At 48.4% G+C, this 27,012-nt stretch overlaps 1 protein-coding gene across 1 annotated transcript in view; it reads left to right on the forward strand.

The window, feature by feature from the left end:
• Positions 1-27,012, forward strand: part of Slc6a11 (solute carrier family 6 member 11) — a 121,580-nt gene that overhangs the window by 40,509 nt on the left and 54,059 nt on the right. Inside the window, exon 6 of the mRNA XM_036181726.1 lies at positions 21,411-21,545. Within this exon, the coding sequence (XP_036037619.1) occupies positions 21,411-21,545 (135 nt within the window). The remainder of the gene's footprint in view (positions 1-21,410; positions 21,546-27,012) is intronic.

A 27,012-nucleotide genomic window follows, 5' to 3' on the forward strand; every position in this document is an offset into this window, starting at 1 on the left:
ACAGAGAGATGAGCAGAGACATGAATCAGGCCTCTTGCACTGTGCAAAGGAGAGGGCCGGTTTTCTAAGGACGAGGAGACCTGTGGAACAGAGGATCTTGGCTGAATTTCTGCCTGTTGTGAAGGGGTTAGTGGAGGAGAGACTTAGGTCATCACTACTCACATATGGCCAGGGAGGTGATGGCAGAGGCACAGGGCACACATATGACACCCAAAACCCCTTTAGGGTGGCATTCTTTTTTTTTTTTTTTTTTGGTTTTTGAGACGGGGGTTTCTCTGTGTAGCTTTGTGCCTTTCCTGGATCTCACTCTGTAGACCAGGTTGGCCCCGAACTCACAGAGATCTGCCTGCCTCTGCCTCCCAAGTGCTGGGATTAAAGGTGTGCGCCACCACCGCCTGGCTTAGGGTGGCATTCTTACTCTGCATGCATAGGACACTGAGCCCTTGCTGTCTCCCACCTTCTGAGCAGGGGTGGCCAGCCCAGCTTCTGGCTTAGACACTTGGCTTCAGTAGAGAGCTGTCCCACCCAGCTGAGACAATGTACCCTCACGCTGTCCCAATGCCTCCTCTTCAGCTGGCATCCTGTCTTTCCCTTTTCCTTCTGTCCTTCACCGTGGATGATTTATGGATTTTTCCCCCTCATTTCCTGGTCTCCAGGAGCAGTGGTTGGGAGGGGAGACCTATAAAAACAATTCTGGGCCCTCCCCACCTCCCCCTGCTGCCCCTTCAGAGGAAGCTGCAGGATTAGCCGGGATTTGAAGAAGAATCCTGTCTTTTCACTGCTCTGGGGCTCTGTTGTTATTCTTTTCAAAGCCCCAGGACACCAAGGCAGAGGGAAAAAAGTTAATCAAAAAAAAAAAAGACACACACACACACACACACACACACACACACACATACAGACACAGACACCCTCACCCAGAAACAGCTGCAAACAGCCTTGAATTGAGTCTGTTTTCTTTTCCCATTCACCCACAAGGACAGGAACTAGAGGTAATACAAGGACTCCCAAACAGACTGTGTTGTCTTGTCTGGATGTTAGAAACAGGGAGGCAGATGACTGAGCGGCGCCCCCTTCACCCAAACTCTTAACCCGTTCTGTCCTCCCACAAGCCTGTGAGGAAGGTGCGGCCATTGTCCACTTTCTGTAAATTAGAAGACAGAGTTTCCCAGCCTTCAGGTCCTGGGGGATGCTGCCAGAGTCGAGGGGGCTCTGGGAGGAGGTGGTGTATGGAGGCCTGCGGGTGCAGGTTTTGTAGATGGAGTTGCAGATGGAGACAGCCTGAGGGGCTCAGAGGGCTCTGAAGCAGAGCTGACAGCAGAGACGTGGAGTCCCACACCCTGTAAAGTGCCTAATAGGTTTAGTGAGGCATGAAGGAAGAGTGAAGGGAGCAGGGGAGATAAGGGGAGAGAAATGTAAGACAGCAGAGGACAGGGCCAGAAACAGACCTGGGCAGCCCTGCCTCCCAGCCCTCAAGCAGCCTTGGTGGTGGGGCTTCCCCAGTGGCGGGCGATGTCTGCTTTCAGAGAGGAAACTGGAGCAATCATGAGAGGCATGCAGAGCACCCCAGCCGCTGCCATATGAAGATCCCAGCCAGGGCCCCCCAAACTCAAGGGTACGGAAGCCTCACCACGGTGTCGGGGTGCTACCCACACTGCTGCAGTTTGGGAGAGGGGTCGATTGTGACATTAAGTCCAAAGAGCCCAGCATCCAATTCAGCCCTTTCTCTGGGGTTGAATAGCTGGGCTTCACCTTTAGCAGAACGCTGGCAGCAAGGAGACTTGGAAGGGAGGAAGCTTTCTACTCAGTAATACCGTCTTTATTAAAACACAAAGGCCCCCCAAAGTCCGAGTGATTGCTGGGGGGGGGATGTTCTGCAGGCCCAGCCAGCTCTAGAGAAAGCCTGCAGGAGCTCAAGTGGGGCCTGAGGGGAGGGAGGCACTGTTAACCCTTCCCAGTCCTCCCCTGGCACTGGGCACTGTGTGGAGCCTCAGCCCTATGTGGGTTGGTGGGTCTCCTGGGGGCACCAGGCACTATCACTCTGCAAGGTGGACACAGTATAACCAGGGAAACTTCTCCCAGCAGACACAGGCTCTGCGCTGTTGGGGAACCAAGCCAGGAATGAAGGGAGCTTTGGCTCTGCACCCATGTGATGTTAGCACTGTCAGAGGCCCAGCTGGTTGTAGAGGTGACAGTCTCCGTGCAGCAAGCAAGTGTCAGCTTTCAACCATGTTGTCACCCCAGTCTCAGAGTCCTGTTCTGTCAAGGTGAGTTTAACAAGTGCAGAGCCATGGACGATGTGTTCTAGTGTGGAGGACAGTGTAGGAGGACAGTGTGTGTCACCATGTGTGCAAGACTCAGGACTGGGTGACCCATGGGCCAGTTCTGTGGATCACAGTAAGGCAATGTCATGGGGGCACCAAGGGTGAGTCCAGATGTTTCCTAGGGAGCTAATAGATGTTGGCCAAGTCATAACTGTCATGTTGTCGGTATCCCTACACACTGTCCCCTGCAGATCATTGGCCAGCTCCCTCTGCGGTGAGTGGACCTGCTCCAGTCCCTTAGGAATGACCACATCCCCCTGTTTCAGCATCAATTGTGTTGCCTCCAGGATTAGCCTGCACCCACTCAGAGAACAGAGCTGTGTGCTACATGTTGATGCTTTTTGTCAATGGGGAGCCACACAACAGTGGTAACGGCTCCAAATTAAGGGTGACCTGGAAGGTTTCTGTTGATTGTATCAGAGGCACTGTGATGTCACAGCACAGGTGTAGTAGGATTCTTAAAGGTACTTGTTAATAAAATCTCCCTCGAGGTACCAGTATGGGAGTCCACAATAGCCCCCAGGCTCTGAGGCGGCAGACAGCTTCTTGCCAGTCCCTCAGCTGGTCTTGTTTCCTCAAACTGCAAGCTTCTGTGTCCTCATCCCAATGGCCCTCAGCTGAACTGTGTTGCTCCAAAGCCTGAACGCTAAACCAGCCAAATGCTTAACTAAATGCCTAACTAACTCTGGTGCCTGGTTTTCACGCCTTATATATCTTTCTACTTTCTGCATCACTCCCTGGGATTAAAGGTTGGGTTTCTGGGATTAAAGGCATGGGTCACCATGCTTAGCTGTTTCTAAAGTGGCCTTGAACACACAGAGATCCTCCTGGCTCTGCCTCCCAAGTGCTGGGATTAAAGGTGTACACCACCACCGTCCAACTTCTGCTATGGCTTGCTCTGACCTGTTTTCTAGCCACCATTTCTGGCTTTGTTCTAGTGGCTGTCTGTTTATTTTGGGGAACACACAATATTTTGGGGAACGCAATACCACCTCACACAGGTGATCCTTCCATGCTGGTGCTGATGCTGGTGCTGATGCTGGTGCTGATGCTGGTGCTGATGCTGGTGGGACACAGAGGTTGCCCTAGCTGTATGAAGTATAGCAGGCAGCTAATCTCGGTGTGCTAGTGGTGAGGCTGTACTTGGCTGCTTTACGGTTTCTATACTGCACTTTTGATAGTGACTTTACAGGGTAGTTCTGTTCATGGAACCAGGCTAACTGTAAGACAGCCTTCCTCTTCTTTGTAGACAGTGAGCAAGGTCCACTCCATGCAGGTCAGGGATGCTGACTGAGTGGTCCAAAGAGCATGTGATGCCTATTGTGTACAAAGACCGGCTGGATTGAGGTGACAAGCCACAGCATTTCCTGGACAGTCACACACCAGTCCTTCTTCCCTTGCACCCTCCTGTACCCACAGTGCCTCAGGAAACAGTTGTAGGAAATGTTTTCTTGTGGAAGAAGAAAAAGGTGGAGTGGGCAAAAATGTTTGTGACACCAAGTGTGTGAGACCCTTGTCTGAGAACCAGTTTTGAAAGGAGGGTGACCACTGAATGAGAGAGAAACAAGCATGCCATAGAACCCATCTGACAGCAGTTAGACAGCTCCAGGTTCAGGCCTTCCCCACAGAGCTAAGGAGCAGCATTGTAGACACCTACTATGTTCCTGACATGGAAGCTTGACAATCTGCTGTCATGGTGTGATTTGGCCTTCACAGCAGGTGTTCATGTGAGTGTAAGCAAACCCACTTTAGGAATGACACTAAGGTCCAGAGCAGTAAGTGGCATGCAGTCATACAGTCAGCAGATGAGCCAGGGTACAACCCGGCTGCCACAGTGCCTGGCTAGCTAGTATGCCCAAATCCCTTTGCTCATCAGCACATGGAGGAAAGCAGAAACCAAGTGCTCTGCCCCTGGCCCCTGGCAGATGTGGTTTTGAGTGTGGCTCTGCCCTCCAGGGTGACCACTGGCCCTTCTTTGCCTCTTGAGATGTAAGGAAACCTACCTTGTCCCTGAGGTTTCTAGAAGGTGCTGCATGTAAAAAAAAAAAAAATGCTCTAGATTTGTGTGTAGCAGGTATAGTGGCTAGCTTCTCTGGGACTTTGAAGTCTCTCTGCCTTGCTGGGTTCATTTCCTGGCTCAATGTAGGTGGGTAAGCTTGAGCCCCTCACCTGCAGATATTCACAGAACCCCTTAGCAAACAATAGTTGAGGATGGCATTTAAGCAGAAACGTGTTTTTGGACAGTGGAGTTGGCACGGACAGGCTCACACTGTGCCCTGTGCTGTGACAGCAGCTGTCCCCCTTCCTGTTTGACAACCTCAGGCATGGAGTGAATGAGAGCCCCGGGGAGAACACTGGGGCAGATGACAGTTCACTCTCCAGAAGCCAGTGACGTCTTTCTCCCAGTACATCAATTGTGTTTGGCCCAGTGTGTGGCCAGAGCGCCAGGAAGCACTTGCTCCATGCCAGACTGGTCCAGGTGCTTAGGGCGCCTTAAACCACTCACAGCTGCAGTGCCTCCTGCTTGTAGCCGGGGCTTTATAACACCTGGACCAGCCTGAGATGCCAGTCACACGTAGTCAGCCTGCTCAGATCAGTTCCAGAAAACCTAGCTGCATTATAGGAAAAGCCAAAAGACAGAAGCGAGTCCATACAGTACATCTATAAAGATGTAAACATTCTCGAGCAGGCAAGACAATGAGGCTTACCAGAAGTGCCTTCAACTGCGAGGAGTGTGTATAGAAGTGAGGCAAGATGGCAGCCCAGATTATTCAGGACTATTGCTCTGGATTTTCCATCTTGGAAGAAGAGCTCCAAGTAAGCACAAATATTAGATCAGAGCTGTACAGGAGTGGTACCTTGGTCAGGAGGGTTATGGAGATATTGATTTTGCAATGTGATTTATCTGAAAGGAGATATGATAGTTAGATGACCTGCCTCACCTCACCTTGAGTGGTGGTTCCATTTGTGGAAAACTTGGTTTCAATTAAAATGAAGGAAGGAAGGAAGGAAGGAAGGAAGGAAGGAAGGAAGGAAGGAAGGAAGGAAAAAGAGAGAGAGAGAGAGAGAGAGAGAGAGAGAGAGAGAGAGAGAGAGAGAGAGAGAGAGAGAGAGAACAACAAAGAAACCAAAAAAACTTGGCTGTATGAGGCCCTGGAGTCAATCATTAGCAGCTCCAAATAATTTCGGTTCCATGTAAAACAAATTTTAAGCTCAGTGGTTAGAACTAACTACCTGCATGGCTGCTGGGCCATTTGGAAACCTTGGTAAGCAGGGCTTTTTGTCGTGGTTTGGTGTGCACTGGAGGGTCCCCTAGTCCTTGGATTTTAATTCAGTGCTGTGGTCTCTGGTTTGGCCCTTAGGAGGCAGGGCCAATATTACTGTAACCACTGGCTTGCACTGCACCACTGAACCTTCCTAAGAATGCTTTAGCATTTATAGATGTGCACACCCTTGTGTAATGAGGTGCCAGCAGGAAGACCTGCTTCAGGTCTCATGGCAGAAATGAACCATTTGGTATTGCGCCAATGTTTTACGAAGCTCACCTTCTCGATGCAGAGCCAATCAAAAAGTGTTAAACACCTGTTTCGACCTTGAGATGGTAAATGGGTGGCAAGCCTAAAGAGAAGTTGGGAATGTGGCCAGTCACTGAAGAGCCTTTTGACATTGTGACACAGTGTTGTCTTCTACAAACATATTGGGCCACATTCATAGCTATCCTAAGACTTGTGTGGCCCTGATCACCCAGCTTGGACATGTCTGGAAGCTAAGGGATGGTGTGGCCTGGCTTCCTTCCTCTGGTGCCTCTGGAGTTATGGTAGTGTGAGTAGGTATAGGCAATCATGGAGGGAGTGCGGGTCAGAGATAGTAGGTGGCTTGAGGTGGACAGAGGAGGGTGGAGTTAGGAAGTGCCCGGAATGTGAACCCTCCCATCTGTTAGTGGTAGGCTTGGGAGGCAGAGAGGTTGATTATGAAACCTGGGCTGCAAGCTAGATGCTCAGAGCCAGGCGTGGTGCCAGTGGAGAAAAGGAGTGGAGGCTGGAGGGGACAGTTCCCTCACTGAGGTCCTGTCAAGATGGCCCTTGCCCATGAGAATACATAGGGAGACATCTGGGATGACACTCAGGTATCTGGACTCAGAAGAGGCATGTGGAGTGGAATTGCTTCATACATGGGTGATTCTTTATCCAGGGCCTGTAGGAGCACTGGGGCTCCCATGAATCCCAAGGAATCCTGTAGAAATCATGGGGTTATTTGGGTATGTGCACTTTTCCACACTCAGGGTTCATAGATATCGTCTGGATTTTATTTTGTGCCCCACTCCTAAAAGGGGAAATGGTTGACTGAAGTAGTTCACCTGAACTAAGTCATGCCGTTATCCTATGTACTAAAAAGTGCACTCTGCCTCCCATCAAGATGGAACAGAAGTCGAGAAGGTGCCGCATCTCAGTGGGCGCCAGGCCATGTGATGTTAGGTTGCACATCGATGTGGACACTTGCTGCTGGGAAGGGCCATGTGTGTGCTTAGGCCACAGTGACAGAACGTGTCACAGCCTCCTCTGCTCTAGATATCTTCTTTTCTTGGACCCGTAAAGTACTGGGCTGCCTCAGGAAAATGTGGAATTAAAAAAAAAAAAGTACTCAAGATCATATTTCTAAAGTTGGCTTTTCAACATCAAATTCCACCAACCTCCTTTGATACCGTTCTGAAGGAAAAAAAATAGTGCCATCTTTTTAAAGACATTTTAAGTATTTTATCATAAGTTTAGTGTGTGATGTTCCATGGTTTGTATGTGGAGGTCAGAGAACAATTTAAGGAAATCCATTTTCTCTTTCCATTAATGGCTTCTGGGGACTGGACTCAGGTCCTCAGGTGTGACAGCCAGTGCCTTTATCCACTGAGCCATCTCTCTGCCTACAGACATTCTAAATGTTAAATAAATGGTCTGAATTATTTTAAACTATTTTAACCAGGGGGCTGGACAGATGGCTCAGTGATTATGAGCACTGGCTGCTCTTCCCAGAGGACTCAGGTTGGGTTCCCAGCACCCCCATGGTGGCTGACAACCACTGTAACTCCAGTACCAGGAGATCTAAAGTCCTCTTCTGACATCCATAGGCACCGGGTATGCACATGGTAGACAGATGTATGTACATGTAGGGAAAACATGAATATACATAAAATTTAAAAATTTAGCTCTTTTAATCAATAAAGTGTGTGGCTCATGTATAGTTATAGAGAATGGCAATTTTCTTGGTGCCTTGCATCCTATCAGGTTGGTAGTGACATACACACCCTGCCATGATGTCAGGAGGGTGTTGATCAGGGTTGAGCTGATGCAAGTGCCATTGCACTTGTATCTTCCAAACCACTACGTATATAAGCCTGTTCTCTTCGTAAAGTTAGCTGGGTCCAGTGTTTGATGACAGTAACAGAGAATGGACGAATCAGCGATTCAAAAGCATGTGTTCTAGGAGAGGGGATGGAAGTGATGTGAGCGCAGGGTTGCTCAGGAAGAGAAGACAGGAAAAGATGGAGGAGTGGTGTGAGCCTTGGGAAGCACCAACGTTTCAAAGATTTGGAGGAGAAGGAGAGAGGGCCCAGAAGACCTAGGTGTGAGTGTGCCCTGGGCTGGCCAGCCTGGGCAAGAACAAGAGCGTGGCGTGCTGGAACTTCTGGAAGAAGCAGGTTGTTCTTTGCCCATTTCCAACGTTTAATTCAAGCTAAGGGGGAGAAAGGGAAGCTACAGTCAAAGGACACACATGGGGCCAAGCCTGGTGGAGCCCATGTCCAGGGAGAGATGGAAGGTTTGGGTGAGAAGCTGAGGACTGCTGCTTTGAACATACAGATTTGTAAATCCACATGGAGTTGTGGGAAATCCAGGCAGATGTAATCATAAGGAATTAGAAAATGTAAGTCTTAACTCTGGGTCTCCTATCAGCTGGTGAGTGGGATTAGGAGGCACTATTCCATCCACAGCCTCAGAGACCATAGGAGGAGAAAGGCCTGGGGTGTGGCTCAGGGGAAGAGTGCTTGCCTAGTGTGGGTTTAATTCTCTCTCTCTCTCTCTCTCTCTCTCTCTCTCTCTCTCTCTCTCTCTCTCTCACTCACACACACACACACACACACACACACACACACTGGGTATAGTGGCATACACCTTTATACACCTTTAATCCCAGCACTCCAGAGACATAAGGAGGTAGAACTCTGTGAGTTCAAGGCCAGCCTGGTTTACATAAAGAGTTCCACTCTCACCAGGGCTACCAGGAAGGGGTGCAGGGAGAGAGGAAAGTGGGGTATCTTAGTCTGTTTTCCATGGCTGTAATTAAATACCTGAGGCTGTCATTTACTTATTTATTTGTCTTTATTTGTGAAGATGTTCATGTATGTGCATGCACATGTGTGCATGTGTGTGTAGATGCCAGAGTTCAACCTCATGTGTTTCTCCTTAGGAGCCATCTGCCTTTCTGAGTCAGGGTGTCTCTCTGGCCTGATGCTTCATGTTTTGATGGTAGGCTGGTTGGCCAGCAAGCCTCAGTGATCTGCTTGTCTCCACCTTCCCTGTTCTTGGATTAGAAGGGGCCACCACTGTGCCAGCCTTTCCCATGGGTTCTGGGGATCAAACTCAGGACTCATGTTTGCACATAAGTATTTTAATGACAATTTTGCTCCTCTGAGTTTGTCGATTGGTCCATTGAGTATTTAGTTGATTAAGAGAATACCTTACAAAACCAAGTGGGGCCAAGAGCTTTTCTAATGGGAGGAGACAGGAACAGGAGCATAATGAGGAAAGTTTCAAGTCTGTCAAGACAGATGAAGATCAGGACTAAGAGACTGTCAGGCTGTACCTCGAAAGGCAAGCCTGGCATCTTCTGAGACACTAGCTGAGTAGCAGGGACGCAGACCAGCTGAGGCAGGAAGTGGGGTGTGAGCCGGGCTGCTTCTCTGCCATGGATCTAGTTGCTCTGAGATGAAGGCTGTTTTCAGGAACCCGGCAGCAGCTTTGGTCCCGACCGGCCTTTGCTGTTCTCCATATTTCTATCTTTACTCAAGAGAGCCAGGACACATGGGGTGACACACACCGAGACAGACAGATAGGCAGGCGGGCAGACACACACACACACACACACACACACACACACACACACACACACACACACGCTGGTGAATCCACTCCAGGGAATGTATGCTTTCTTGGTGCACTTGGTTGCTATGGTGACAGAAGCCTTCTAGTCCAAGAAGATGGATAGGGTTTAAATCATTATTAGTCAAGGTACTAGGCATGTTTTTCAGGCAGTAAGCAATAGCTCTTAATGCCAGAGTAAGCTTGGCTGGGCCCAGCATGGAATATTTATGTCACTCAGGCTTGTTTTGAGATTGTTTCCATTTCTGTGGCCTTTATGGTGGAGATGTAAAAATCAATAGCATTGACTTTCTAGCTAATCTTAATTCACCGTGAAATAGGCTTAAACCCTTGCCTCCTGAATCTGGTCATCTTTCGATACCCTGTGGACAAGGATTTCAAGTGGGCTCAGCCATCCTAATGAGCATGCACAAATGCCTGCTGTTTCGGGACCATGTCACCCAGCATGCAGGGCTGGCTTCTGTCCCTGGAGGTGACGTTTTCTCAGGCTGACACTTTCTGCCTTGCAGGATTTACTCTCACAGAGGTTTCTAGATCAGGACTGGAGGCTCAGAGGCTTCCAATGCCCCTCAAAGCCCGCCTCCATGAGCCCCGAACCACCTTCCCACAGTGCTGTGGGTTTCTCATAACTACCCTTTTTACATGGCTGTGTCTGTTCTAGAGTCTCTCAAGGATAGGGACCCAGCTCATTCATCAGCCTCAGCATGTTCTCAGAAGCAAGCACAGGGCCTGGCCACCGTTTGCCCAGCAAATCCAACTGTCTGCAGGTGGAATTCAGTAGAAAGATCTAAGTGGCAGAGTGGAGCAGCCTCATTCCCTCACCAAAGGCCCACTGCAGACTTGTGTGGTTATGTGTGTGGTGCTCACTTGTCCTGAGTCAAGATCTGAATTTCATATTCATCTAGTATTTACAGTGTGCAAAGGACTTAGCAAGACAAGCCTCAGAGCCTGTGAGGATGCATGCAGCCCTTAGTCTTGAGCAGCTGAGTAAAGGCACAGCCAGCTGCATCAGCAGCTGCTACAGTTTAGACCTTAAGTGGCCCCCAAAGACCTGCCTGTTAAAGGCTCAATTTTCAGTTGTGGCATGGTAGGGACATGGTGGAGCCCTTAGTAAGTGGGGCCTAATGGAAGGAAGTTTGGTTATTGGGGATGTGTCTTTGAAAATGATTTTGGAATCCAGACTCTTCCCTCTCCTCTTTTTGCATCCTGTTTTATTTTCCTTCCCTCCACTCTCTTTCTCCTCTTCCTTTCTCTCTCCTCCTCTTCCTCTTTCCTCTTTCTCCCCATCCCTGACCACAATGATGATGTCAATGGGTCTCCTCCTCCTCCTCCCACCATGATGTCTCTGCAGACCCCAAATAACCAGACCAAGCCACCACAGGCCAAGCCTTCTGACCCCAGGAGTCAAAGTCAGCTTTCTCACCTCTGATCTGTTTGTCTTGGGTATTATGTCATTGAGGTGGAAAGTTGACTCACACATTGGCTAACTACGTCGCTTTCTGGCTGTGCAAGTGTGTTTCCTTCTGGACATGGTTATAATTTTTTAATGGAATTAGACAACATAGGAACCATGTAGATAGAGTGGATGAGGAGGTTAATGCCATCATTAGTGGCATCTCTTGAACTCAGCACATACCCTTCTCAACCCTCTACTTCTGTTAAGCATGGCCATGGTTGCTGGGTAATAGATACATGGAGCTCAGGATTAGGATGAATCATGGGTGGAGGCAATCTTCATGGTCCCAGCCATTATGAAGAAGACAGCATTCCCAAAACTTCTAAGGGCTTGGGCTTCTTGCCCACTATTTCCCAGGCCCTGAAATTCTGCCCGTAGCCCTGTCACCTGCCATGGCTGAAATTGGGACTCTCAGATGATTCTCACTAGCAGGGGCTTGTGTTGGTTCCTTGCAGTGTCTGGGAATAGTGATGGCTATGCATGTGTCTCTATGCCATGGTCATCTTCTCTCCTGGTCCTTTGCCCCCAGGTTTCCCCAGCCAGTGAATCAGCCCTCTCAACACCAGCTTTCCAGTCCCACCCAGAGTCCATTAGTGAGGTGGTCTCCTAAGGATTGTCCAGAACCACTGCCCTGACCCCTTCACAGCTGAAATGGGGCTAATGCAGCCTCTGCCTGAAATCTAGAACCCCTGCTACATTGTTTGCTACACACAAAAGCTACTCATTTGCTAAGATGCAAGGCCACTCCAGCCTTTCTCATGACTGAGTGATGGTGACCTCTGATCTACCTTCATCATTTGTGTGGGAATTGACCTCTTCTCACAAACTAGGAAGATGTAAGCTCAGAGCACCATGTACGCCCCTTGTGCATGGTGATACATCCTCAGAGAACCATATATGCCCCTTGTGCATGGTGATACACCCTAAGTGCAGATCCCCATCCACACTGTTCTTTAACCATTTCATGGAAGCTTGAAGCTTTAGTTTTATAGCTCAGCCCTTCCTATTTGTTGATGTTCCTGGCTGACTCCAGAGGTAGCAGATGGTCACTCCCCATGGCTGACTTCTGGGATCCTCGGGTCATCTTCAACATCTCTGTGTGTCTGTGGAAGGGAAGTATGGATCTTCTTAGCTGGTACCTTCATTTAACAACAAAAGACCAAGACCCAGAGTGGCAACAGCAGTGTCTACCCAAGGTCAGAGAGGCAGCTGGTGGCTAGTCAGATTCTGTATTAGACTAAGGTTCATCCCTTCTCTCTCACCTGATGGTCCTGGCTATCCTAGGGTGTTGCCCACAGTTTCATGAGATATTGTCTTCATTTCAGCCCAATGCAGAGGCAAGATGGAAGGGTAGAATCTAGCCCTGCAAAACCTGGAAGTAGTACACAGCACCTTCATTTGAGTCTTATTGGCCAGCTGTCATCACATGGCCACCTAGCTGTGAGGGAGGTTGGTATTAGGCAGCCATGGGTTATGTTAAAAATGAAGCTGGGGAGATTTTTCAGTCAATTTTCCAAGCACCCACATGAAAATCTTGGTGTAGCCATTCCTGCAGCAGAAAGGTAGAAAAGGGTGTGTGAGGCTTGCTGGCCAGCCAGGCTGGCCAGATCACTGATCTTTGTAGTGAGTGACTCTATCTTAAAAAATAAGGTGGACAGTGATTGAGGAAGACATTTTCAGTACCCCCCCCCCCCCGTATGCACACACACTTCAAAGAGAGGTCTCATTACTGCAGAAGAGGGAGTAGATATTAGGGGTCCCTCGTGGTGTTGGAATGAGCTCCAAGGTCTGTCCACTACACTCAGCTGGGCCTTTCTCTGATGTTGTCCCACAGCACCTTTCCGTCTTCCTCCTCAACCCAGTCTGGGGATGCCAGTGTGAAACATGCATCCTGAAGTGGCCTAGTGTTTAGTGACAGTCCTGCAGTCTCTGCCATATTAAAACACCACTAGTTGGTTGTTGCTTAACAATGGTCTCTTCAGCTGCCTAAGGAAACACCACTGTCTTGTTAAAATACATTGCCTCTATGGGGAGATACCCTTATAGTCTTGTGAAAACATGGACACTACTTATTTCAGACTTAATTACTTGGAAGTATGTTTTCCCCCAACATGTACAATTTTGTTAGAATATTCTTGGGAAAGAACTCTAAAAATAGTTTTAAAAATATGGGAAGCCAGCTATGTCTATGGCAGCCTCCACTCTTCAGATTTTTATCTTCTTTACTTCTCAAAGTCCAACAAGTCCTTAGTGGAGGGTATGTCTGACTATTAGGTGACTGTTAGACTATTCTTCCCTGGGAATTCTGGGAATGGTTCCTAGAAAGCCAGGTAGGAGGAGTAGCAGGGATCTAGTAACAGTAAAAGAAGAGTCTAGTATGGATGTTTAGTGCTGTGCTTTCTAGCCCACGGGACAGGCAGAAGTACTGGAATGACCATCTGGAAAGGGAAATGGGCAGGGGCATAGCATAGGCTTTCCCTGGCCGGAGGTAGTGGGCAATGATGAATTTCTGTCAAAATCCAGTCAAGCCAGAGGCTCTAGGATTAAGGACAGTCATGGAGAGCATGCAGAAGCTGCAGCATGAGGGCTAAAGACAGGCATGGAAAGCATGCAGACGCTGCATCATGGGGGTTAAGGACAGGCATGCAAAGCATGTAGAAGCTGCATCATGGGGGTTAAGGACAGGCATGCAAAGCATGTAGAAGCTGCAGCATGGAGAGGTCAAATTTCTGAATGACCTTCCAGCTATGCCCCAGGACAATTCAACTCCCTAATCTTTGAGGGTTTCAGTCTGCAAAGTATATAGAGAAATCCATATAAGTGGTGTTGAAGGCAGGTTAGAGATGACAGTGTGAGCCATCTCTGGCACGCTGCAGATGCTCAGCTAAATGGAGGCATTGCCCAAGGTAAGCGAGCAACCCAAATCAGTGTCAGGACCATGGAGAGCGCCAGGGAGTCCTGGTCCTTTGGGAAGGCTCACACTTGACAAAAGACTAGTCTCTTAGGAATGCTGAGACTTGGGGAGAACCTCACATAGCATCCATCTGGTCTCTCACTATGGAAGGTACTCTACTGATAGCGAGCCTCAAAATGATCTTATCTGCATGAAATGCAAATAAGAGCATCCAATCACATCGCGAGACCGTCGCTTCCTTGGCAGAGTCCAGGGAGGGACTGAATTAAAGTTAGTGTCTCTATAGCCTGCTTCTCTTTCTTTAGACACAGACTGAGCACCCCAAGATAGCCTTGGGCCAGAGTTTACTCTCATCTTATTCCAGCACATTTAATTTTATAGTTACCCTTCCATTGGGCTCAGAGATGGTTTGCCCATCTATGGCAGCAGTTCTCAGTTCCCTTGTCACATTTGGTAGCATAAGAGGCATGACTCTTAGAAGATGCAGCTAAATAACAAAGATTAGCACACACATGTGAGTTCAGTTGTGGAATACACTGTAGGAGTGACTGAAGCTCGAATAACTTGTCTTCGTTTCTCTGTATCATACCTTTCCCTCCGTGCAGAACGGAATCTGCCTGAGAAGCCCTGCCCGCTGCTGACCCTGGGGACCTCAGCCTCTGTCCCCACATTAGTTCACTTTCCAAGTGCCTTTTGAACAGCACTCCACTTTATAAACCACCCCATTGTCCTAAAAAAAAAAAAAAAAAACGTAGGGAGGGGAGGCCCTTGTGCAAACTCTACAGCATGCCCAGTGACCAGACAGTCTCCCTGCTATGGAATAAATAGCTGTGTCCTGGAAGTAGGGGGAAAGGCACCCCAGGATCCCAGTATTGGGATGCAAATGAGCAATTAGAGTCAATTAAGACAGGATACAGTGTAATTACCACAATTATGCGACCTTTCTGTGCAGAAGGAGGTGACCTGATGCAAGGGAATTAAATAATAGTGAAACTCTTCATTAACCTAGGGGTGTGCTTGGGGCAGGGAGGCCTCACAGCCTGGGCCTAAGGAGGCTGACAAATGGGACCCTCCTTCCCTCTCCCCCACCTCCCTGGGTCTGAGCCACTGCTGGCAACAACAAGGAACAGCCTGGCTGAGTGCTACCTTGTCAAAGAACTTGCTGTGCCTGTCTCAGACACCCCATCTAGCACAGGCCCAGGTGCTGTGGCCACCTCCTGCCTCTTCCAGACATATCCTGGGTCCCCAGATGTCTCCTTGTCAGGGAGCACCTTGATCATGAGATCCCTGACTCTCAGTGTCTGATCTGTGGGGTCTATTACAAGGGAATCCCTTGTAATCACCTTCCCTGTAATCACACCTCCTAAAATCCAACACTCATCAAACCCGGTTTACATGGCTCCAGCATTTTACATGGACCTGCTGCAAAAACCGTATTCTAAATGAGCAACGTTCTAGCCTAAGTTTGTGTTTCTGCTTACAGCCAACAAATGGCGACTGTGCCCATCTCACATGCCCTCTATGCTTTGGACCTGTGGCTGGAGAAGAAGTCAAACCTGGAGGTCCATTCCTCCATTTTAGAAGTCATGAGCTTGTCAGACAAGGCAGCCATAGTATTTGGTGCTAGAGAGAGCTGAGATAGCTCAAGTGATAAGGACAGATGTTGAGCAGGAGTATCGACATGGCAGTCCTTATAACAACATCTGGGCTGGCGGTTTCGTTTGTGTGGTAAGAGGTCACTTCTGAGGTGAGCAAGGGATATTTTAAGTCGGCCACTGTGATTGTCTGCTTCCAGACCTGTGAGATTGGACAAGAACATTCTGGTGGAGGGGCAGAACATGTGACCTGGAGGAAACTCAGCCAGCTGTGTGGGGACTCGACACACAGGGTGAACACTGTGGGTGGCCTTGAGCTGGCGATGGACTCTGTGGACAAAGGGAGGCTGGGAAAAGGCAGGGGACTTGGAGGAGCCTGGCATGCTCCCTAGCAGTGAGGATTGGTGAAGACCTGCCAAGTCACACAGCAAGAAGCAGGATTGGATGCTCACACTCGCCACCAAGACTCGACCCTTTCACTGCACCCCACCTTGAGCATGGTCTGCTGGCTGAGACTCACGGGACAGAGATGAACCAGATCTCTGTTTCTGAACCTGGGCAGCAGTGTAGGCAGCACCAGCACCGGGGCTGCCACAGTGACCCAGAAGGGAGGGAAGGAGGGAGGGAGGGAGGGAGGGAGGGAGGGAGCCTTGCTGTGAGCTCAGAATACAGTGAGTGAGCCAAATGGTAGGAATGGACTGTAATGGCGTATGGGGACAGTTGAGGAAAGAGAGCAACCTCCCCATCACCCCAGTGACCACCTAGAAGCCTCTAGATGTTCAGAAAGTATATTCTATGCCTATCCCATATCCTTGGCCTCTGCCATTCCTACTTACCCAGGGATGCCCAGCTCCAAATTACTTTTACAAATCCATCTCAGAGATCTGGGAAGTGCTGTCCCAGCAGGCTTCTTTTCATGTTTGGTTCTGCTGCACTGTATCAGGACTCAAACCTGTATGCACAGAAATCTTTCCTTAAGGACTAGACCTAGGTCTTATACATCCATGGACCTGCAGGAAACTGGAAATGCACGTGTGAGACACAGAGTAGGCCAGGCATAACAGATGGATTGCGTCACAGCTGGAGTACTGCATGGGTGGCTCTGAGGCTGCAGGCAGGCTTAGCTGCAAGGAATGCTGTGATTGATTAGTAGTGTCTATCTGACCAGAGCACAAGATGAGTAGGTGCCAGCACATGTTGTTTGTGGGCAATCTCTTGACTGCCAGATCTATAGCTAACAGTCAACAGCTGATCTGGGTGCAGGGGGCGGGGGGCTCAAAGAAACCACAAATACCTGAAGTAGCCAAAAATAGAAACACATCAGAAAGGATTTGGGGAGATACTGTGTATGTTATGCAATGATGCTCCTAAACCACCTTTTGTATCCCTATTGGCGCTCTCAAACTTTGGCTTATGCATGAATCTTGGGTAACACGTGCCAGCCAGTGGTTTCATACTGGCAGTAAACTTGCTTGCTTGTGGTCTGTGGGCAGCTCATTTGCACATTATATTTCCTTTATGGTTTTATTAAAAGTGTAAAAATGAAGCTTTGGAGCATGGCTGTCCTAATGTAATACAGAAACAGAGCATCCACTGGGAGCTGTAAGCTGTGGCATTCTTCAGTTATTGGCTGTTTAATGGGTCACACCACCACCATTCTGAGGCTCAAGCTACTGTCTACACTACCTGGGCACAATGAGGGTACACTTGGACAGGTCTTAAGTGACTTGCTGAAGGACCCTCCAGTAACCCTAGCCACTTAGTAGAGACAAAAACAAAACAAAACACATTAAAAAAAAACAAAAACAAAAAAAAAAAAAAAACTGGCAAATTTGGTCTCACCAAAGCGGCCTCACAGGTTTAGGATAAACTTCTATGAATGTGAGTCATCCTTATGTTTTACATTCTCATCCTTCAAGTGTGTGAGCAAGGGCTCATGGCAGCTCAGCTGGAGAAAGAAATGTGGGGAGCCTGAGACATGGCAGCTCCTGGCCACTGCATCTGTTTGATGCATGGATGTTAGTAAATGAGAGCAGCTGGGTTGTCCCTCCCCACCTGACTTGTAGATTTGAGCTTACTGAGTATAACCCAAAAGAATCAAATATATATATATATATATATATATAGAGAGAGAGAGAGAGAGAGAGAGAGAGAGAGAGAGGGGGGGGGGAGGGCGCGGGGCTGGTGAGCTGGCTCCAACAGTAAGGGTTCTTACTGCCAAGCCTGACAACCTGAGTTCAATTCCTGGGACCCATGCAATAGAAGGAGAGAACCAACTCTTGTGGATTGTCCTACAACTTACACCCCACCCCCAACATACACCCATACCCACACCCATACCAAATAAATGAATAAATCAATATTTTAAATTATTTAATTTTTCTTATGTTTTAAATTATGTATAGGTGTGTGTGTGCACATGTGCATATGCACACACGAGCATGTGGGTACATGCACATGAGTGCAGGTGCCCTCGGAGGACAGAGGAGTCAGATCCCTAGGAACTGGAGTCATATACAGCTGTGAGCCCCCTGATGCGGGTTCTGGGAACCAGACTTGGGCTGCCTGGAAGAGCAGCAAGTACAAGTACTCTCAACCACTGAGCCACCGCTCCAGCCCTAACAAACAATACTTTAGAGAATATGCAGTGCTGAATGTCTGTCATCGACAAGGTCTAGAAAGCTCTGTGGATGAGGAGGTTTTCACAGCAATCAGCTTGCTGGCCAACAACTGGCTACCCTTGTTGGTTGATGGTTGACCTTTTTCTCATTGTTAATATCGACTGCCCACTGTAATTGTAGGTCTGACTTGCAAACTCTCTCTCTTTGGGTTACAATATGTGACATTGTATATGACAGTGAGAGAATGCGTCAGTCACTTGACATGCCTGGGAGCCCACGGTTCATTTGGTGGCCATGATGTAGGCATTGGTGGACTGGGGGTTGAGTGTGCTCCAAGCAGCACTATCATTGAAGAGATAGCACCCACATAAAATGATCTGACCTTCCAGGTGTGTCCCTAAGATGTGTCTGCACCCCCTGCTCATCCTTGTGCCCTCCTGCTTGAGAGCTATGTTTAAACCTATGCTGTGTGCTAACCAAATGGCTGGGCTTCTCCCAGATGGGAGAATTAATAGGGTATTTTTAGGAATGTCATGATGATCTCTTGTGTGGTGGGAAATTCAAATGGGTGACCTTGGGAGCAAACTGACTTTGTTATGAATTCATACTGGCCATGATTCTTTAGCTGGGTGATTTGGACAGGCTCCTGTGTACTCCATCCTTTCATATATACATATGGGTCCTCCAGTGGGAAGCGTGGCTGGCACCTCTGTAGGGTCGAGGACTAGGGCCTGGAGTGTGTAGTGAGTTGGCCATCTCTCATGAGCATATATATATATATATACACACATGTATGTATGTATACATATATATGTATATGTATAGATATGTATATGTATATATGTATACTGATAACTCTCCCTACCTAGAGCACTCTCTGCACTTGCCTAGTGTGCAGACATGTAAGATGAGCAAAGCCAGTACCACTATCATATGCATGTATGTGCATTCAGTATATGTTCAGGCATGAGTGTTGTGTGTATATGTGTATATGCATCTGTGCAGGTATGTGCATGTGTATTGCATTTATGTATATTTGCATATGTGAATGTGTGAACACGTGTGCCTATGTGTGCATGCACCTGCTATTGTGTATATATATGTGTGTGCCATGCATGCCTGACATGCAGTAGAAATTCCACTTCTCTTTTCCCTCCACCCCTGATTTCCATATCCTGTGCTCCTTTAGGATCCAATGTCTGAGTCACCTTCTTGGAGAAGCTCCCTCTTGACTGTTCATATCATGGCTGCTGTCTTTCTGTGCCCACCACTGAATGTATTGTCTGTCCTGTCTCTGTCCTTCCCACCATTTGGAAGCCTTAGAGCAGAGAGAGCCATTGGGTGAGTCTTCCTCACCTGGGCGTCGCTCAGTACTGACTGCACAGGAATGGCTTTAGTGTTGAGTGAGTGCCTGGATAATGAGTAAGTGAGGAGGCAAATAAGGGAATGATGTGGAGCCCTGGCCAAAGCAGGCCCATCTTGAACCGGGTGAGAGGTGGTAGCAGAGGCAACCTGCTCAGAGCCCATGCTCTTCCTGTGATATCTGAGTCATCGGCAAGTGTGCCTTGCATCTGTGTGCACTGAGAGCTATGCAAACCTAAACTGGAATCTAAGCATGTCTCTGGCCCTTGGATGGTGAAAACTCCCTTCTAAATAGGAATGGGGAGGCCCTGACAAGGGGCAGTGCCAGTGATGGGAGAAGAGAAAATGACAAAGGAGAAGGGTCTAACCTGGCAGGACACTGAGTCCTGCAGGGTCCTCCAGTGGGAGGTGTGGCTGGCACCTCCATGGGGGCGCAGGACTGGGGTCTGGAGTGTGTAGTGAGTTGACCATCTCCCATGAGCAGTATTCAGGACAGGGGGCTTCAGGGGGTGGCTCTGTGTCCTTGAGTATACTTACCTTTGTTCCCTCATAGATCTGTGGCTCAGTCTCTCTCAGCTTCTCTGGGTACAGACATCTGCCTCCAAACAGACCAGGCCCAGGGAGTTCCAAACCAGGGCTGGTTCCTTCTTACCCTCTCAGCTTCCCACGTCCCCATACTACCACCCCACCATGTCCCAGTCTATCTTTAATTATAAAAAAAAAAAAATATTTTTATTGAGAGCAGTTCTTTTTAAAGTTGTGGATCTTGACTCATTAATGAGTTGTGACATAGATTTAAAGAGGTGTGGCCAGGTTTAAAAAGATGAAATAGAGGACCAGCAAGGTGGCTCAGCTAGAAAGCATGCCTGTTGCCAAGCCTGACAACCTGAGTTCGATCCCTGGGCCCCACGTGGTAAACAGAGAGCACTGACGCCTGAGAATTTTCCTCTGACCTCCTCCACACATGTGCCATGCCATGCATATGGCCCCCACACATCAATTTTAAAATGAGGAGAGTCTGGTAGACAACATTGGCAGGTGTCCCACATGGAAGTGATCCTGGAAACTTCCTTTCCAAAGTTCCATGAATGGGGTTGTGATTCCTATTTCATTCTGTGGGCTTGGCACCTACTGCTGTCAAACTCCTCATGTGCCCTGGGTGTGCACTCCCCTGAGGAGTAGGTTGAGGGAGACAGACAGGGGTATAGTGGGCTGGGGCCCCCTTTCCACTTGGCTCCTGGGGATGCCCACCACTGTCACCCCTTCCCATTCGAATTCTATTTATTGCAGTAAGAATCCTAACATGTAGTCTCCCCTATCAATAATGTTCTAATTCGGGACACATTGTTGCCGACCATGCACACACAACCTTGGACGATGCATCTCTTTCTCATGCTCCTCTTGATTGACAGGAATGTCACACCTGACATGACAAAGATGACAAGGGAGGCGCCACTGTCCCACTCTTTGCTTCTATGACTCCACTTTAGGTACTTCTTGTCAGTAAAGTCACATAGGAGCCACATCTGTGAATCTAAAGAAACTCAGACAATATTGAATGGAGGTTTGTGTGGAAACTGAATGTGTAGACATTTTCCTTGTCATTGTTCCATAGATAATGCAGAGTGCTGATTGCACAGTGCTTGCATTGTACCAGAGATTGTCAGTCATCAAGAGATGACTTGCTATACACAAAGGATTGTGGGGCTCTCTGCAAATACGCTGTCATTTGATGTGAGAGACATGAGCATCCATAGCCACTGGCAGCTGTGGCAACAAGACCCTGTAGATGCTCAGAGTCAACTGTTTTTCTGAGCCTGGGCTGCATAGATGGATACAGAGAATGTGGTCCATGCATCTAGTGAAATTCAGGGCAGCCTTCATAAAGGACAGTCTGCAGCATGCAGCTGCACAGAGAGGGAGCTGTGCCAGTGAACTAAGTCCATCATTGCCCCCCTTGCCTAACTCTTTTCTCTCTCCTCCTGGGCAGGTCGTGTATGTCACCGCAACCTTCCCCTACATCATGCTGCTGATCCTCCTGATCCGAGGTGTCACGCTGCCAGGTGCCTCTGAAGGCATCAAGTTCTATCTGTACCCTGACCTCTCCCGGCTCTCTGACCCACAGGTAAGGGTTGCATCGCAAAGCACAGTGTCCCACATCAGCCACTGAAGCTCAATGGCCAGGGAAGTAGGTGGAAGCCTGTGGCCTCCTCAGGACAATAATTGTTGACACACCACTTAAACACACAAAAAAGCAAATGTAGTAAAATACAACTGGAGAACGTTTAGAGGTAACTGTGTGGCCTGACGACATGGACATTTCTTGCTTAGTATCTTCAACATACCATCCCACACAGGACTGAGAGCTGCAAGCAGAGTCGCCTTTACCTGGAATGCTTAGAATCAGACATTTCAAATTTGAGATTTTTCTGAATTTGGGAATATTCACATATATTTGATGAGCATCTTGGAGACAGTGCCCACATATAAGCATGAAATTTGTTCCATGTGTATCTTGTATATATATTTTAGTTGTTTAATATGTGAAATACAATCTCTTGCCGTGAGCTTTCCTAATTATGTTATGTTGACATTCTGGAAGTTTCAGAGTTTTGGGATCAGGGATGCTCATCCAGTACCATGATTTCAAAGCAGCATTTATCATGGATATTTTATTTCTTGTTTATTTGTTTTTAATTAATTTATTTTTAATCATGTGTATGTGTATATGTGCCACATACCTGTGGGTGTTGGAAGAGGCCAGAGGTGTCAGATCTCCCGGAAGCTAGAGTTACAGGTGGTTGTGGGCTGTCTGATGTGGATGCTGGGAATTGAATTCTGGTCTCTGGAAGAGCAGTATATGCTCTTAACCACTGAGCCAGATACCTGTCTCCCTCCCCATCACCATAGATATTTTAGCTAGTCATACCACCATCGTATCTTGGCTTTTCTTCATGAGGGGTCTGTGGTTTGTTGACAGCACTCATGGTCACAAATAAAGGACATGTTAAACTTCAGGAATTAGTTAAAATTATAAACTTATTTTTCCCTGCCTGATGTCACAGACCTGCCACAGGGGATCTTGGTGAGAAGGTGAGTCCTTACTGCGATTAACTTTCTTTGTAGAAGAGTTCACACCAAAGCCACCCCCAACCCCACACAAAGAATTAGAGAAGTTGCCTCATATACCCATAGTCTTTAGTCAGAACTGGTTTATTCTAGTCATGAGTAACAAGTGCCTGGGAGTGTGTGAAACAGAGACCCCCTCATCCAGCCAATCCCTCAATCTCTACTCTATGCCAGAAGCTGTCAGGGGGCTTCCTACACTCTAGCCCAGACCTCTCTCCACTGAGCCCAAGTCCACAGTAATTTCAGTGTAAGAAGCTACTTGCTCAGGGTCAACTTTTCTACCAGGAAGTGCCCACTTTATATAGAAACAAACACATGAATCACATAGAATTAGTGTCTAACTTCCAATTAGAGTTTGAACTTCTGAGCGAGTTCAAGCCTGTGGCTTTGGATCCCTCTGTCTGGGCAGTGTGGACAGAAGGATTTGCAAAGCACCGGTTTTTTAGTGCAACTCAGAGGTGTCTGTGACAGTGAGTGATGAGGCCGGTGGAGTGGGACACATGCTCATCTTTGCCAGTTTGTTATGCCTTGGGGCGCTACTGGCCACCTGTATCACATCCCAAATCACAGACAGGATCCCTAGGAAGAAGAAAATTGGCTCCAGACTGGTCAACTCTCACTCTGATAGGAGGGTCTGTACCTAAGCAGCAGTTTGGGCTACACAGATCCCATCACGGGTCCATCTTTCCTTGCTAGGTCTACACTTCCAGTATCAATAGAAGACAGGTTCCTGCCTATCTCCTCTGATCAACCTCTTCTTTCTCCCTGGGCCTTAAGGTCTAGTGAAGAGACTATGAGCATCCTTTATAGTATCTAGACCTTGACAATCATCAGGGTGTCTGCAGCTTGGTAAAGATGCGGGCTCCAGGGGGTCACTTTCAGAGGGTCTGGGATGGCTACAGGACAGCCAGGTAGGTAAGGAGCCTCAGAGGTGACTCTGACAGACAGAAAGTTTGGGGAAGTCCAGTTGCCACTTTCTCAGAGCCCTACATTCACACCAGACACACACAGATACACACATAGTGACATACATATACATATACACATACATACATACACACAGATGTACATACACACAGACACAGAGAAAAACACAGATGCACATGAGTATACATGCCCATACAGATACATAAGTGCACACACATGCACATTGAGGAAACAAACGCACCTATACACAGAGAGAAACACATTCAGGTACACACACTTGTATACAGATGGACATGGACACACACATGCACACAGATGAACACACATGGATACATAGTCTGAGAACACAGATGAACCAGAGGCCTAGGAATTCATTCAGCTCTTCCCTGACCATCTCAGGTTCCCACTGTCTTCCTAGGTCTCCTGAGCCTCAGTTTCTCCATCAATGACCTGAAAGGCTAAGTTGTAACCTCCTGCAGCCAGGAGCCAATAAAGGATTACTCCATAGTTATCCACCTCTCCTGAGAGCCAGAGAAGAGACACCAGGAGGAAGGACATTCTAGAGTTCCAGGGTATTGTCAGGTCCGGTCAAGTCTCCAGCCTCTGAGTCCTGGGCCCCAGGCTGTCCATCCAGAACCTTGGGGTGTGGGGGCTGGGCTATTGGGTGCAGTGATCAGCAGATGGGGGTGTCTTTCCTGATTATGAATCATGCATGACAGTCCCATGAACAAATGAATGGCTGCTGAGAGTTCTCCCATAAAGGCCTGTGCCTAGCAGTGTGCATTGTGCTAGATCCTGGTCCCTGGAGTCCTCAGCCTGGGGGAAGAGGATAGTCAGGCCTCTCCCCGACCCAGGTCTCCCTCTGAGAAGAACAAAACAGGCTAGGTTGAGATCAGAGGTCCGTGTCCCTCCATAGGGTCTGCCATCTGCAGCAGAGAGAGCCAGAGACCAGAGAGTCTGGTCTGGAGCAGTCTCTGTCGGGCTGCTCACCTTCACTCCTTCCTTTCCAGGGCCAAAGCTGCACCCTGTCCTCATTGCCCCTCCCCTGCCTTCCCAGGCCTTCTCCCCTCCCCCACCTGGAGCTCCTCCCTTTGCCTGTGGGGTGGGGGTGCACTACTTTGCACTCCCTCTTTGGAACCTTGGGACCGGTTCAGTTTCATCATCAGTAAAATGGGGCTAATTCCTTTTTGTGTGGACAGAAAAAGACAGCTGTGGAAGTTGTTTTAAAAATCTAAGGATGTGCCGGCAGCTAGTATAGTCACCAGGGGTCCCTGAATTTACGGCTGCACCATGTCCTTCCCAATACCCATCTCTTGTCAGTCCCCGGGCACCATCGCTGACATCTCAAAGGCTGCTATGTTTACTGTTTGCTCACCAGCCCCTGGCACAGCCTGTAGTGAGTTAAAATGACAAGTAATTGTTTCTTGGGAGGAAGATAGCTATCCCGAAGTGTGCTCACTGCCTGTATCCTGGTGCTCCAATCTTTCAGCACTTATGAGTATGTTCTGCAAGGAACGGCTTTGTAAATACTTAACCCGCTGCTGCTGTGTGGCTGTGTGCCTTCCACCCTGTGTCTTTTTCCCTCTCTGGGCTCACGGTTCTCGCCTGTCTATTAGTAGGAGTGTTTGCCAGCCATGCAGGGTTGCCGCAAGGCACGGGTGCACATATGTGCCCGAGCCCTTGCATTTCACACCTCTGTTGCCCAGCCCCAGGCCTGGCACCTAGTAGGACCCTGGGTCATGTTGGCCTATGTCTGACTCTGAGAAGGACAACTCAGAATCCCACAGCCCAAGAGGAGGGTAGCTTTGAACTAGGAACTGGGCTTTTTCTTGTGGATCCAGTAAATTAAGTTTCTTGTGAAGAGCTTGAAGGGATGCAGCGCAGCAGCTCGCCCGCTTTGTGCCTGTGATTTGCATTCCACGGTCAGAACGTCTAAACATCTGTTTGTCTTCACTGTCGGCACAGGGTTTTCTCCGAAGTGTGAAGTACTCCAGCTCCACTTTTACCCCCTCAGATTTTCACTTTCTGTCTTCTCAGTCTTTGGAGAGCCAAGGGGGTCTTGCAAGAAATCACATTGTCCCTGCCCCAGATTTCTGCTGCTCTCCCTTGTCATTGTGTTTCGAGTGTGTGTTTTCAGGGCCAGAACAGAAAGGCTTGTCACAGATCCAGCTCACGGGTCTGCTTTCCCAGGCAAGGTACTGATACACCACTTTCCTGTACTTCCTCCTCTGTGGAGAGAACAGAACCTGAGGATGAGGTGTCCAAGGTGCTGGACCTCAGGACAAGGCATCTCTCCTGCCTGCCCATCCCACAGGACAAATCAGAACACAGGAGGAAGACAAGACCCTGACTGGAAATCTTCTGAACTCTGAAGAAGATTCCATGAGATTACTGCCACCTGGTGGCCGTGTTCTCTGATTCCATGCCAAGGACTCAAAATAAGAAATGGCCTCTAGCCTGAAATACTTCAAACCAAAATATCCATGTCTCCACTGACTTAGAGATAGCAGATACATGTTTAAATGAAACATCACTGATGTGGAGGCCACTCCCTGAAACTGGAAGTCCCTCAAAGTTTCTTTTGAATACATTTGGTTCTGTATTAAGTGTTTCTGTAGTACCGTGGGTTTGTTGTCTTCTTTCAGGCCTAGCCATCCCACTACACATGGCTCTTGTCTTCAAGGATGTTCCCATCTCTTGGGAAAGGCATGATTAGGTCAGTAATAACGATGGTGAGGACAGTACTGGGGGTTGGAACTGCCCTACAGGTGTAGGTTACCTAACCTCGTGCCCCTCTTCTCTTGGCTCATGGAGTCAGAATTGCTGGGCTCCTCCTTGGGGTTCTGTGTACCACAGAGACACTATTAAAGTGTTGGAGCCCTGGGTCTTCTTGGGATGAAGTTCTGTGGTCTCTTAGCTGTTTTAGCAGTGTTGGGGTAGGAGAGCTGTTGGCATGGCCATCAAAGTAATGATGCTGGATGCTGGAGCATGGTCCAGTCACATAGCACAGCTTAGCTAGCCATCTCAAAAGTAACTACTGATGGTTATCTACTGACGGCTGACACTCCACCAGTCACCACAGCTATCTTGTCTCTCCAAGGCACTCAGCCACCAAATGATTACTGAAAACCATCGTGCTCTGCGTACGGGCAAAGTTCTCACAGGATATAAGCTTAAAATCCGATTTCACAAATGAAGGAGCTAAGGCTTGAGGGCTAAAATTTATACATCCATCCCTGAGCCCAGTGGCTTGTGACCCAGCTGAGCAAAGGGCAAAATGCCAAAGCCACCATGTCGACCATCTGGATTCTCTGTCTGCACAGTCCCAGCTGCCCTTCCTGATTCTGAAGTCACTGTGTGGCCTTTTGCTAGGATCCTAGATGCTGCACATCAGGTGGGTTTTGTTCCCACCCAGAAACCACTTCCCGTCCTCACCTCCAATTTGGAGCAACTCTCTAGTCACTCACTTCTCAAATATATGTGCATGCATACAGACATACAGACAGACCAATCTATCTTCTCTCCCTCCCTCCCTC

The sequence above is a fragment of the Onychomys torridus genome, chromosome 3, assembly GCF_903995425.1.
Source record: "Onychomys torridus chromosome 3, mOncTor1.1, whole genome shotgun sequence".
Lineage (NCBI taxonomy): Eukaryota > Metazoa > Chordata > Mammalia > Rodentia > Cricetidae > Onychomys > Onychomys torridus.